Source organism: Chrysochloris asiatica, unplaced genomic scaffold (genome assembly GCF_000296735.1).
Source record: "Chrysochloris asiatica unplaced genomic scaffold, ChrAsi1.0 scaffold00005, whole genome shotgun sequence".
NCBI classification, from domain to species: Eukaryota; Metazoa; Chordata; class Mammalia; order Afrosoricida; family Chrysochloridae; genus Chrysochloris; species Chrysochloris asiatica.
Genome location: NW_006408523.1, coordinates 19,015,044 through 19,030,441, shown reverse-complemented (window position 1 = coordinate 19,030,441; position 15,398 = coordinate 19,015,044). Strand labels below are relative to the sequence as shown.

General features: G+C 41.5%; 1 protein-coding gene across 1 annotated transcript in view; it reads left to right on the top strand.

The window, feature by feature from the left end:
- The window catches only part of GPC6 (glypican 6), a 1,623,644-nt gene that overhangs the window by 1,561,010 nt on the left and 47,236 nt on the right, over positions 1–15,398 (top strand). The window contains 1 exon segment of the mRNA XM_006832006.1: positions 11,032–11,053. Coding sequence (XP_006832069.1) covers positions 11,032–11,053 — 22 coding nt within the window.

Sequence of the window (15,398 nt, the reverse complement as noted above, 5' to 3'; positions counted from 1 at the left end):
ATACCCAGAAAAATGGTGTCCATTGAGGCTGTTTGAGCCTTGCTGATCTAGACTCAGATAGCAGGAGAGGAAGCAAAACAGATGGAATGGAACTGGACTTTTCTTCAGGGTCCCAGGTTCCCCTCCTCCACTCTAGACTCTCCCAAACCATTGGACTGGATGTCTTTTCTTTGCACCCCTAGATTCATGCTCCACTCTTCTCCACAAATTTCTGTTTCTGGAAGGCTAACTATATGTATTGCATCATGGCCACCCTTGTCTTCAGGCTGACAGTTGAGTTTGGCCAATGGAAGTCATCTTCAGGAACTTCATGAGGAGAATGAGATCACAATATTCATTTCCAGAGTTTCTTTCTTATGTGTGTGCCAGAGACTGGCTTAAAGGTCACAGCTCCACTAAGTATGCTCTTTCCCATAGCTCACTCACTGTCCCCATACCTCACCCCTTTAGGTGATGAGATAGTAACTTTTCCCTACCATTACTAGCCTGGAGATACTGCACTATTTCTCTAGGTGTCCATGCTTCTCAAATTACACAATTCCAAGACATAGCTGGTAGCCCTTAAGCCAGGATAGAACAATTATGAATGGTTTCTTCATTGTTACTTTAGGGGTAGTAGGGTTGTCATTGTTAGTTGTCATCAAGTCATTTTCACCTTGTGATGATTCTGTTTGCAGAGAAATATACCATATGATTTTCAAGGTTGTAACTTTTCAGGAGCAGATTGGCTGGTGTCTTCCAGGGCGCCATTGGGTGGGTTCTAACTGCCAGCCTTTGAGTTAAGCATCAAGCATGTGACCATTTGTGTGTCCCAACTGCCTTGATGGGAAGAGGGTTGTTGTTGTCATGTGCCTTCAAATCAGTTCACACTTACAAGAACCCTATATAGGGTATCCAAGGAGCAATTAGTGGGACTGAACTTCCAATCTGAGGTTAGCAGTCGAGTGCTTATCCTACAGTGTCATACCGGGGTAGGGAGGACCTTTATAGTTGCTAAGCGACTGAGGCATCAGTCTTAATTTAGAAATGTCTAGAAGAGTTAAAGATACTTAAAGAGACAACTAAAGAGTCGTCAGTCATTAGACGAGTCTGCTCAGTATCTCAAAGATCGCTAAACATGTGACCTTGATGATTACGGTATGCCTGATCCAAACCACGATTTCTCAGCTGTCTCATAAGCATGTGAAAGTTGGGCAATGAGGAACTGATGCATTCAAACTCTGGTGTGGACACAGAATATTGACTATGTCATGGACTGCCAAAGAACAAACTAATCAGTCTTAGAAAATACACAACCAGAATGTTCCATAGAAGTTAGGATAGCAAGAGTTCATCTTGCTTACTTTAATATTTCATTAAGAAAGTTGGAGTACTAGAAAAGGACATCATGTTTGTGAAAGTTGTTGCTACTAAGTGCTGAGTCAGTTCTAACTCATAGTGACCCCTGGGGAGTGTCTAGTGGGCTTTAACCATCAACCCAGTGCTCATCCTACAACACCACACCAGGACTCCATTGTTAAAGTAGACAGTCAGCAAAAAACAAAAGAAAACAAGAAACCTTCTCTGTTTTAGGGGAACAAAGATTCCAGATTCAAACATTTTATGGAGACCCTTTTATTAAGCGTGAACAAGACAGACAATCATCCCCGAATGAGGGAAAACATCAGCATGTACACATCACATGTTGTTGTTAAGTGTCATTGAGTCGGTTCCAACTCCTGGCAACCCTGTATAGGGTTTCCGAGGAGCAACTGGTGAGCTTAAACCGCCAACCTTGCAGTTCCAACTGATTTTGTAGTCCAGTGCATTAACCCACAGCGCCACACCAGGACTCCGTGTACACAGTACAGAAACGGAAATGGAATCCACAGGGTCATGACTGCAAGACTAACATATGATGGAAGATAAAGGAAATCATCACAAAATTGTGAGTGTAGATTGGTGGCAGGTCAATTCATCACTGTCAGAAGCGGGACTGCAGAAGTAGAAAAGGACCGTCATTCAGATACATGCACAACTTCGGAGTATAAAAAATTACAGGATTGATTTTGGGGCTTTGAACACCTGGCAGTGAACACAGAGGCTGGAGTATGACTTGTGGGTTTGAGTGACAGCCACCAGGGCCTCAGCTTTTAATTTACAAGTGTAGCTAACGTGTGTCTATTTTCAGTATATCATTAAGGACACACAAAGGCAAGTCCTCTGCTACTTTAGGCAAATCTGAGGACTCACCCTGGGGTTGTGCTCTACTTTCAAATATACCATGCCTGAGAGCAGAACAGCCACATTGCTGGTTAATGGTCAGAAAGAACTCAAAGAAGTCAAATGGAATCTGATTTTATGTCAAGATTCAAAACGGACTTAGGGCTCCCACTGCGACTTACAGTCCTTGTGCATGTACATTCTAACACGCTTCACTGAAATGGAGGGACCCAATACCACAACAATGGGTTCAAACAAGCTGATGATCACATAGCCAGTGCAGGATCGGGCAATGTTTTGTTGCATGAGGCGGCTTCCAAAAGTTCATGGCAAAAGAATCCATGATCTTTTCATTTTATTTTCCATGATCTTTTTGAAGCCCCCTTGTACATGAGGTCACCATGAGTCGAAGCCAACTCACTGGCAGTTAGCAACTACAAGAACAAAGTCTGTTTATAGTTTGTGAGAGGAAAGGGTGATTTCTGCAGCATGCTGTGAGACATAATCAATAGTAGAATGCTGATTGGGGAGTACTCCTTCCTTGTTCATAGGTGAGGAAAGAAAATCAGTCAGTCACCTTCTGTCACAAAGCCCGACCTTCTCTCGATGAGCCACTCCACACTAAGAATATGCTATATAGGGATTGAAGCTCTGAAGCCACCAATCAGCAAAACTGAGTGCAATTTTGTTTTTATTGTAAGAAACCCTTTTCATCATTTAATCCAAAACCTGATTTGAGAGGAATTTAATATTTAACAAATCATGAGGATTTGATGTTAACGTGAGATTGCTTTATCTTTCCTGATCCCCAGACCCTCATGAAAATGAGATGCTGCACCTCATTTGGGGATTTGGGAGAGAAAATAAAATAAAACAATCAGGATCTAGGTCAGTAGAAAGCCTGTTTGTTCAGTGTAACTAGGCCTCTCTACTAATTAACATGTTCCTGAGAAAAAAAGTGAAAGTAGTATACGAGGAACATATATATTCTTTAAATGACATCATTTCAAATTCAGTAAACTAGCACTTACCCCTTCAAGTTTGGAATCACCATGGCACATGCAGAAAATTTAAATTCCAAAAGACTTCAAAGACTGAAACTTCAGCCAATCATCTGACAAAACTAATTGGATTCACTAGACTGTTAATTAGCATTTACAAAATCATGGTATTAGGGCTTTAATTCAGCCATTCCTGTTCAAGAATGAAAACATTGAGAAAGAGACAGAACCAGGATGTCTGCTTGGTAACTCTTCCAAAATAATAATATAATAATTAATGGAATTCAGATAACTTATCTATGTTTGTGATTGATGCAGTGATTACCAAGAAAGAATGTCACTTTTAAGAGTGACTCAGAGTACCACAGAATATACTTTGTTTCCTTGTTAATCGAGCAAACACTATGGCCATATGATAAAATGCATGAAGAGCAAATGAATTCACACCTGTGACCATGTGTACTTTTTAAAGGTGGGGGTGGGGTGGGGTTTATGTGCCATAGAGTCGGTTCCGACTCATGGTTTTCACAGCTATAAATATTTACAGGAGCAGAAGGCACTCCTTTTTAAAAAGAGAATATAACAGTTTTCTGCAACATCATGTCAGTGAATGTTTCCTGGCACAGATGCTTGGTTTTTGAAGTATCTTCCACAGAATAATGGATTCAAGAATCCATTTCTTACCCCTATGATGATCTGCTCACACTTTTACCCTCCAAGGAATGAACAACTTCTGATGGGCCACACATTGGTCTGTATCTAAAATCCTTTCTAAAATTAAGAATCTGTCTCCATAATCCAATGGTCAACTGAAAAAATATTTATTGAGCATCTTCCACATGTCAAACACAGAGCTAACTGCCAAAAACATACAAAAGAAATGTACCAGGTATCACTCCTTACAAGGAGAATAAAGCTGTTTTAGACAGACAACATTTGCACAAATTAAACAATAAACAAACCAAATGTGTAAGACACTAATAAAATAAAGTGTTCATTTGTGCGATAGGATCATCAAAATAAATTTCTCTCTCAATGGTGCCTTCTAGCTCCAAAAAAATCTCTAATTCTGTGTGCAGCACAAATGATGGTCAAATAGCTCATGTTTCTAGAAGGTGTGTTTTCATTACAAAAGTATCTCTAGTACAGTTGTTTGGCACTTAGCAAGCTCAAAGTGAATGTTGAATAAGCAAGCAAATACACAACGGAAAGAAAGCATAAAGAAACTGCCCTTGAACTAAGTAAAGCAGAGTTTGCAAACTGTCAGCCCTCAAGGCAAATCCTGCTATAAAAAGTTCTCATGTAGTGCTGTAGGATGAGCACTGAACTGGTAACCAAAAGGTCAGCAGTTCAAACTCATCAGCCACTCCTTGGAAACCCCATACAGGGTCGCTGTGAGTTGGAACCAACTAGACGGTATACAACAACAGCCCTATATGAAATTCCCTGTTGGTAGCAAACTCACTCTGGGGTCTTTCTCTCCTTATTGACTTTGAAGAAACAATCTGCCATGCATCCTGCAATTGCAAGGACTTAGGTTCTGCCAATAACCAGCATGAACTTGGCAATGGACTCTTCCCAGTCTAGCCAGAGGATCTTGCTCAGCACTGCCCAGACCCCTGAGCCACATCACCGGTGAGATAAGAAATAGATGTGCTACTTAAAAAAAAAATTTTTTTTTAAATAAAAAATCAGAGGATTCCACTCTTGCTAAGAATTTACATGTTCACCGCAGATGTAGTGAATCAGTTAAAAGTCCTGAATTCCACATTCAGATCCATCTATTTCTCAGGTACATCAAGATCTGCCTCCCAGCGCCTCCATGGCCAGGTTAGGGACTCCATCTTGAGGTATGTCTCCTTACTCTCCAGATTTTTTACTTTCTCAGCTCTCCCCAACCAAAGCCATTATCAATTGCCTTGTGCTTCCCCACACGATCTATTGATTCTCTGCTTATGGAAGAGAAATAGTTCGCTGTACACACACTTATCAAAATAAGAAAACTGAAAGGTAGTCCAAGAAATGTTTTGAGAGAAATGTGAGGGATCTCTTGTGAAAATGAAGACATTTCTGTGCCATCAAGATCAACCAAATGTGTTTATCAAAGGAACAGAAATTACCTCCTTATATTTCTAACTCACCTTCTCAGTGAAGTATTCCAAGATTACCCTACCTAAAATGATAACCTCACCCACCCCCAGACGTTCCTTCTACCCCCTTCCCTACCGCAATTTTTCTCCTTAGCCCTTTCCATGCATGATCTCTGCCTCAGTTCCATCAAATTTGGCTTGCTGGCTTCTGCTCTTGAAGATAGCTAAGCACATCACTGCTAACTAAAAGGTTAGCAATTTAAACCACACAGCTTCTCTGCAGGAGAAAGAGCTAGCAATCTGCCCTATGAAAGATGACAGCCTAGGAGACCTTATAAAGCAGTTCTGCTCTGTCATGTGGAGCTATTATGAGTCACTCATAAGCACACAACACAACAAGCTCTTGGAAAAGTTCACGACCACCCTGTATACACTCCAACTTTTATCTCTCACCATGTAATCATTGTCAGCCCTGACATCACATTGTATTCCTGTTTGAGTCATGCTTCTATCTCCTCAGAAAGGAAAAGTACTTAAAAGTAGGGACAATGTCCTTTTCCTCTTGGTAGCTGCACTGCTTAACAGAGTACCATACACAGAGGATGTTCTTTATAAATGTCCACTGACAATGTATGGGCACACACAGCATACGATGTTGTTGTTATTATTAAATGTGGTCAAGTCAGTTCCAACCCTATATAGCGTTTGCGAGGAATGACTGGTGGATTTGAACCATCAATCTTGCCGTTAACAGTCCAGTACTTATCCTACAGCACCACACCCGGACCACCAGGATACAGCATACAATAGTTGTTAAGTGTCCCAAGTCGGTTCTAACTCACAGCAACCCTGTATAAGGTTTCTGGGGAGTGGTTGGTGTATTGGAACTGTCAACCTTGAGTTAGCAGTCTAGTACTTAAACTACAGCACCACACCAGGACTCAATACGATAATGCTGTTGTTACGTGCCATCGAGTTGATTCCAGCCCATAGTGACATTATATAGTTTCCAAGAGCAGCTGACAACTGATTGGAAGAGATCCATATTTGTGCCCATTCCAAAGAGAAATGAGCGAACGGAATGCAGATCATTGGACAATATCATTATGGATGGTCCAAAGACCGTACATACATTAAGCATTTGTGATCAAGGGAAAACACTTTACCATCAAAAACCAGCAACACGGAGTCCTGGTATGGCACCATAGACTCAGCACTCAACCTCAAGGTCAGTTTGAACCACATTGTTGGTGATTCAAACTCACCAGCCACTCCTTGGACACCCTATACTTAGCAGCACTTAACAACAATCAGCAACATGGAGTCCTGGTGTGGCGCTGTAGGTTAAGCACTCAACCATAAGGTTAGTCTGAACCACAAGGTCAGAGATTCAGTCTCACCAGCTGCTGCTCAGAAACCCTATACAGAGTCTCTATGAGTTGGAAATGACTTGAAAGCATTTAACAATAGCCACAATAGGTTTCCATAGTGAGTTTTAGCCCTGGAACCACAATGGGTTAATCAGTGGGCTGCTAACCACAAGGTCAGTGGTTCAACCCCAGTAGCTGCTCTGTGAGAGAAAGATGGGACAGTCTGTTCTTGTAAAGATTTACCATCCTGGAAACCCTAAGCTGTTCTTTTCTGTCCTGTAAGGTAGCTATAACCCAGACTCGACTCAAAGGTGGTGAGTTTGGTTTTGGTTTTATGGGGTTTCTAGAAGAAAAAGGACTTTCAGTATGAATTAAAGAGCCTTCAGTATGAATTATGCCTCACCATAAAGGAAACAAAAATCCTCACACCTGTACTAATACCCAACATCATGACTAATGGCAAAGACATTCAAGTTGTCCCAGATTTCATTGTACTTGGGCTCACAATCACCGCCCATGGAAGCAACAGTCATTGGGCAAATCCCTTAGAGAGCATGTCTATAAAGTGTTTAAAAGCAAGGTGTCACTTTGAGGACTAAGGTGTGCCTTAGTATTTTCAGTTATGTCATATGCATGCGAAAGCTGGACAGGGAATAAGAAAGACCAGAGAAGAGTTTATGCATTTAAATTAGAGTGTTGGCCACAAAATATTGAAATTACTCTAGACTGCCAGAAGGACTAGGACCACTGGTGATGCTGTAGGATAAGTACTAGACTACTAGCCGCAGGTCAGCAGTTCAAACTCACCATCAGCTCTGCAGAAGAAGATGGGGCTGTCTGCGGCCATGAAAACTTGGTCTTGGAAAGTCTCGGGAGCTTTTCTATTCCGTCTTATACGGTCTCTGTGAGCTAGGGTCTACTTAATGGCAATGGGGTTGGTTTGGGTTTGCTCAGAACTAACAAGTCTGTATTGGAAGAAGTATAGCCAGAATGCTCCTTAAAAGCAAGTAAGTAGGACAAAACTTCATCTCGTGTATTTAAACATGTAATCAGAAGGGATTAGTCCCTGGGAAAGGATATCAGATTAGGTAAAGTCTAGAATCAGTGAAAAAGAGGAGGAGCCTCAGTGAGACGGATTGATATTATAGCCGCAGTGGGATCAAACACAGGAAAACCGTGAGGCTAAAGCAGGATCCGGCAGTGTTTTGTACTGTTGTGCATAAGGTCACTGTGATTCATAACTTACTTGATAGCGCCTAAAACAGTCCTGGTGTGACTCTGTAAGATAAGCACTGGACTGCTAACAGCAAGGTTGGTGGTTCAAACCCACCAGCTACTCCTTGACACCCCTATACAGAATTGCTATGAGTCGGAATCGACTGATAGCACACAACAACAACAACAACAACAACAAGGTCCAAAGACCCCTTGTGGAGCGATGCTTCAATGTTATTGTTGGTAGGGGTCATCTAGTTGGTTGCAACTCACAACAACCCTGTGTAGAGTTTCTGAGGTTGTAAATCTTTGCAGGAGCAGAAAGCCTCATCTTTCTCCTGTCTGGGTAAGTCCTGGACGGCTAACCAAAAAGTTGTTATTGTTTAGTGCAATTGAGTTGATTCTGCCTCATAGTGACGTATGTGTAGGGTTTCCAAGGAGCACCTGGTAAGTTTGAACCACTGAACTTGTGGTTCAACCGACTTTACAGTCCAGTGTTTTATCCTACAGCACCACACCAGGACTCCAACCAAAAAGGTTGTTGTTGTGGTTATTGTTGTTGTTGTTGTTGTTAAGTGCCATTGAGTCACTTCCCACCCATAGCGACCCTGTATAGGGTTTCCAAGGAGAAGCTGGTGAGCTTGAACCACCGACCTTGCAGTTCAGATGACTTTGCAGTCTGATGTATTAGCCCACAGCGCCACACCAGGACTCCAAACATTAGGTGGGTTGAATCCACCCAGCTTCTCTGAATGAGAAAAGACCTGGCAATCTTCTCCTGTGAACGTTTCACCCTGTAGGGTAATTCTACTCTGTCCTAAAGGAGCTCTGGTAGCGTAGAGGTTATGAATAGTGCTGTGAACCTCAAGGTCAGCAGTTCGAAACTACCAGCCGTTCCACGGGAGAAAGATGAGACTTTCTGCTCCCGTAAAGATTTACAGCCTCGGAACCCCTGTATGGGGTCGCTATGAGTCAGAACCGACTCCACAGCACATAACCACAACAAGAACAACTCTGTCCTATAGAGTTCCATGGGCCACAACAACATGGAATTTCCAGGGGGCCCTCAAAATGATCACATTTGGCTGCTAAATAAAAATGTGGAGGTTTGAATCTATTTAGAGGCACCTTGGAAGAAAGACTTCTGAAAAAGCAGCCATTGAAACCTTGTGAATCACAGTTCTCCTCTTTCTCCATAGAGTCAGAGTCAACGCTACAGGAGCTGACATTAGGTGTCTCCATAATTTTCCTAGGTACTCATTACATTTCCTTAAAATTCACTTTTTAACAGAGTTTTAGGTAAGCCTATTTCTTATGATTCTGTCTTTAAGAAAGACTATATTTAAAAACAAGCAAATAAAAAACTACCGAGCAAAATAGAGACGGTTTCTATGATTCTCTTCTGTAGGGACACCTCTGTAAACCAATAGAAATAAAATCAACTTGGGGCTATAGATCCAGCTCCTTTGACGTTTGGACTTCTACTGATGGAGGAGGGGAGTTTCTGGCCATACCTCATTAACACCCTTGCATAATTAACCATCCATCTTCTGTTCTCTCTGGAGAAATGCTTGCAGCAACCACCTTAGGCACACAGTGAATATGTTGGAAATGGGCTGTGGTTTTAAAGGGCTGCGATCTGAACTTGAAGAGGAGGATTGGTTTCTTACAGAACATCATTTGACAAAGTAAAGAAATGAAAACTATTTTCAAAAGGCTATTTAGTTTTCCTTTTATTGTAGTAAAAAGAATGAAGAGAATGAAGCATGTCAGAATGTGTGATTTATGGATCACTGTGGTATGTTCTAGAAATTCAGAAATAACTCCTAATGAGGAACATGCACAATTCAAATGGATAAATTGTATACTTGGTAATTCAGTTTAAACCACAAGGTGGGTGGCTCAAACTCACCAGCCGCTCCTCAGAAACCCTACACAGGGTCACTATGAGTCGGAGATGACTCAACAGCACTTAACAACAACAATAATTTGGGAATTAAAAGAGGTTAGGGTTCCATGCTTGTTAGCAAAGGCTCACACCTCAGCCTCATCAGGCTGAATGAGAATGATATTTTATCTCCTAATAAATCGTGAATCGAACATCACTCTTCAAAGAAAGAACAGAAAAACAACTTCAGATTGAAGCTAACCCCACACAATCATCATTCTAATTATTTACATTCAGAGTTTCTTGTGTGTTTTTTTTAAGAGATGAAGGTTATTCTCTAAGTACTCCAGCTTAGCTACCAATCTATTAACAGAAAGCCCCTGGCGTTTTCTCCTGAAGATCCCAGTGTTCTTCCAGTACTGTTTTTATGCTTATCTGCAATGAAAAGGTGATTCCTTAGAGTGCCTTGGATTTGGATGAGTCAGATTTACTGTCTGGTTTCTTAACCTTATTCCCAAGTACAGTGTAATAGGAAAAGGAGAGGCTCTTTCAGGTCCCAGCGGATTCCTGTGGCAGGGTGGTGAAAATTTTGTTTTCCTTTCTACTTTCCATTTCATAAGAGAAATAGTCTCAAGGAGAGGATTTATAATGCAATTTTGTTAGATACACGCCATTAAACATGTAGGGCTGGAGTTCTGTAGCCCTTTGGAGGGATTCTGCTTTTGCCACAGAAGCCCAGGGGAAGATCTGGGTCCATGCTGTTTCAGAAATCAAACATCCAGAAAGAGAACACTTTCCCCATTTCAAAGCCAGGAGGAGACTTCAGGGCTCTCATTTTCTCACACTTGCATGTTGGAGAAAGAGCCTCAAATGTATGCATTTACGATAGTCTTAGCAGCACATGAAAATGATTTCCGCAGATAGTAAAAATTAAATAAATGATGATGGAGAGAGATATATTTGGGGGCAATATACCCCATGGTTGAGCGTGACCACCAGGTTCATTTTCTGTCTCTGGACCTCCTAAAGAGGATAGGTTGTTTTTAAATGCTAGACTAGAGAGTATGTAGTGTTTCTTTGAAGGGCTGTTCTAACCATGGTGATATTCAAGAAGATGCAAGTTGGCGTGGGTGCAATGCCCCAGAGATCACAAACAATTGTAGCTCACACGAAGAAACAAGAGAGAATGGCTCAAACAAATGACCAAGATGTAAAGCCAAAACACAATTCTGAGAAAGAGAAGGTAATGGAATTCACTTAAAAAGAATTCAGAAGAATGCTATTTAGGTATCTTCAAAGAATTGGCAGCAAGATTGAGGTAAGCAAGGTGAACACAGAAAAACTTTAGAAGAAATCAGGAAAACACTACAAGAACAAACAAAACAAATGCAAATTTTGATACAATACAAAACCTGCAATTAGAAATCCAGAAATTTAATACTAAGATGTCAGAAATGGGCAATACACTGAAAGGACAAAGGGGTAGATTTGAAGCAATGAAAGTCCAGATTAGTGAGCTTGAAGATATAAATCTCTTAATGCTAGAATGCTAGAGGAACAATCAGAATAAAATAATGGAAAAAAGAAACCCTAAGACTTATGTGGGACACTATGAAGAGGAACAATTTATGGGTGATCAGAATTCCAGAACAGGAAGAGATAATAAAAAGCATACGAAATACAATAGGATGAGTGTAAAGCTGATCTTCTCCCATGTAAACGTCACAATACAAACATTTTTAAAAAAGCATAGAGAAAATTGTTCAATAGTTGTTGGACAAAAACTTCCCTAACATGAAAGTTGAGAAGATAAGCATTCAAGAAGCTGAGTGAACCCCAAACAGGGTAAACCCCAAAAAGAAGATCCCCAAGACATATCACACTTTCAAAACCCAAACTTTCCAAAACCAAAGACAAAGAAAGAATCCTGAAAAAAGCTCATGAAAAAATGAAAAGGAGAACCAATAAGATTAAGCTCTGATTTCTCAGCAGAAACCATACAGGAAGAAGACAATGAGATGACATATGCAAAAACTCTACAAGAAAAAAATTACCAACCAAGAATTATGTACCCAGCAAAGCTGTCCCTCAAATATGGCAGCAAAACTGGAATATTTCCTGATAAGCAGGAATGAAAGGAATTTGTATTGACCAGACCAATTTAACAAAAAATCCGAAAGGGGGTTCTTAGGACTGAGAACCAACAACAGCAAACAACGACCTGAGATTAACATCCATGACAACAAGCACACCACCCAGAACTCTAATCAGATAGGTTGTTGTTGTTGTTGTTATGTGCCGTCGAGTCAGTTCCGACCCATAGCGACCCTGAACAGGGTTTCTGTGGCTGTAAATCTTTACAGGAGCAGAAAGCCTCATCTTTCTCCTGTAGAACAGCTGGTAGTTTCGAACTGCTGATCTTCCGGTTCACAGCCCGATTCGTAACCACTACGCTACCAGATCTATAGAAGTATTTAAAGTAAAACAAACCTACAACACTGGAAATAGGGAACCAGAGCTATCAATGTATAATGAAGCTAACAAAGTAAAAATAAGGAATAGAATAGATACAGAAGTTCCAAATGGCAAGGAAGTCAAGCAGATTAAACAGACTTTTAAATAGGGAAAAAAAATTATAAATTACAGGGTAACCTCAAAGAAAATTAATACACCTGCACATCAAAATAAAAAAAGAGGAACATCAGAAAGATTTTGTAAACATGAACACAACCCAAACTGAAAATGAAAAGAGAACCCACAAGCAAAATGAACCCAGCACAGAAAATTAATGTAGAACAAAGAAACCAGCAGCGCCACACAAAACAAACAAACAAACAAACAAACAAAACCATTGTAAAACGACAGCAGTCAGTTCACACCTATCTATAATTACACTGAATGTAGATGGATTAAAAGTACCAGTCAAGCAACAAAGAGTAGGAAAATGGATGAGAAAACAGGACCCTTCAATATGCTGACTGCAAGAGACACATCAAAAAGATGGAGACAGCCTAAATTCCCATCAACAGAAGAGTGAACAAACTTTGGGACACAGTGGAATTCTTAAATGCAGCATTTAAGAATAAAGATTAATCTGGGAAACACCTCACAACATGGATGAACCTAAAGGTCAGTATGCTGAGTGAAATTAGTCAATCACAAAAGGGCAAATATATAAGACAAATGGAAAAAGTTAAGAAAAGGTTTTTTTTTAATAAAAGAAATTATGATGGTTGTGGGGTGGGTAGTGGGGAGGGAAAATTATTCACGGGCTGTAGGGTAGATACATGTTAATATGTTTGTCAGAGCAGGCAATATACAAGAGGAAGGTTAGCAGAGGAAAGATGAAGGTAGCAAGAGACGCAGAGAGGAATGCAATAATTAAAGTGAATAGAGGTAAATGCTGCTTACTGTTTGAACATGCAGGGGATTGAAATTAGTGTACTGAAGCAAAGTTTAACTAATTTCACATGATTTGTTGAATGCAAAACTGCTGATCTGCTCTCTAAACCTTCACTCAATTCAGAATAAAAAGTTAAAAATAAAAGAGTCAGTTGGCCCAGGCGGATAATTTGGGGAGTGTACCCAGATATCCTTTGGGAGAAGTAGAGCCAGAATGCTCCTTTGAAGCAAGGATGTCAAGACTTTGTCTTTAAGCACTTTGGACATGTTATCAGAAGGGTCCAGTCCCTGGAGAAGGACATCATTCTTGGTAAAATGGACGCTCAACAAAACAGAGGAAGAACCTTAATGAGATGGATTGACACCGTGTCAGCAACACTGGACTCAAACATAACAACAATTGTGAGGAGGGCACAGGTCCAGGAAGTGTTTCCTTCTGTTGTGCACAGCGACGCTATGAGTTGGCACTGACTGGACAGAAACTAACAACAGCAACACACAAATTTACAGAGAGCCCTCTCCCCGCCCCCAAATATTTTTCCATCGTTTTTATTATGAATTACGTCAGTTACATGGGAGAACATCATCTTTACATTCATCCTTTCGTATTTCATTTCACTGCAATGATTACAATACCCTCCATGCACTATCAAACAACCAAAGGGTACGCCCCACAGGCCTGCCCCCACTGGCTGTTAGCATACAACCCCTCTCCCTCCCTGAGTCCAGAGTCCCCAGCCGCTCCATCTCTGCACTTTATCATCTCTGCCTCCATTTCTGGTGTCACTGTTTCTCTGGGTACGGTCCCGTACTCTGCTCTTCTCCCTTGATGGTCCCAGGGACCTCTGCTCCAGGACAGTAAAATCAATCACTCCCCTCCTTTTGTTACAAAACATCTACCTTTACATTTCCAAACCTCACAGTCAGTCCTGATAGCAATTATTCACTATTGTACCACAAGAGTCTTATCCCCATCTCCTTTCATCAGCCCTGTCCCAACAGATTAGAAACCACTCAGTGGAGATTGTACCTTCCCCCACCCCTCTGGAACTAGGCTCCCTCTTGAAAACTTGTAAGCCAGTAAATTCTTGCCTTTGTAGCCACCGCATTTTGGGTAGCCAGTGTCTAAATTGCCCACCCCTGTCAACCCTGAGTACCGAGGAGGTGGGAATGATCCTCTCTGTAAAGATTTGTTCCCTTTTTTGAGCTACTACATCCATAAGGATAGGTAAAGTTCATCAAATTATAATGGGCCTCTTCTTTCTTCTTCTAGTTGAGTTCTGATCATCCAGCCATTAAAGCCAGGTCAAGTGGGTATTATCTGCAAGTATGGGAGTTCCTGTGCATCTCCCCTCACTTCAGATCAGCTGGATGCTTCACTCTCCACTCTAGTCCTCTGTGGCCATGTCACTGCCTCTGGGCTCTGGAGTCCCCAGGTCTTGCCATACTGCTGGCCAACCAGGTTTCAATCTGGATTCACAGGAGTCTATTGAACATGGTCACACTTAGCTCACAACTTCATTGCTGTTTTTCCCCCACTTTCCCTTATTGGTGACCAGCATGGTCACCAGCCAGACCACATGCCTGCTTGTGTATTCCCCTTGAGTCTTAGTTTTGGAAGGGAGTTTGCTCTGAGGGGACCCGACCATTTGCCTTGGCTCCTGGGTGAACAGCTTACTTGTTCTTGTAGTAGTCACTCAGACAACCGTTACTGTTTCTGATTTTTCATGCTGGTCTTTCTTTCACGAAATATCTTCTGTTCTTCTAGCCGTTCCTGGCTGGTCTACTTGTCCTTTCAAGTGGAAATTTCCCACCTCAGAAGATTCTGGATGGGGTTCAGGATTCCCATCAATGATCTTATGCAATACAAAGGCTCCTCTTTCACTGAGCACCTTCTAGCCCCTTTTAAGGTATTCCAATCAGTTATACACTGAACATTGGCTTCCTGGGCAGCCCAGGGATGTTTATCTTAGAATAGCTGCATCTCCCTTGTGAAGGGGGCTGGGTCTGGGAGCCAGTTGGGCCCTGGGTCACCGGCTGCCACGTGGCAGACACAGATCTGGCTGTGCTCCAGTCCATGCTGGTCACGCTTTGTTGTTGTTGTTATGTGCCGTGGAGTCGGTTCTGACTCTGTACAAGATTTCAGAGGCTATAAATCTTTATGGGACCAGAAAGCCTCATCTTTCTCCTGCCAAACAGCTGGTAGTTTGAAACTGCTGACTCTGAGGTT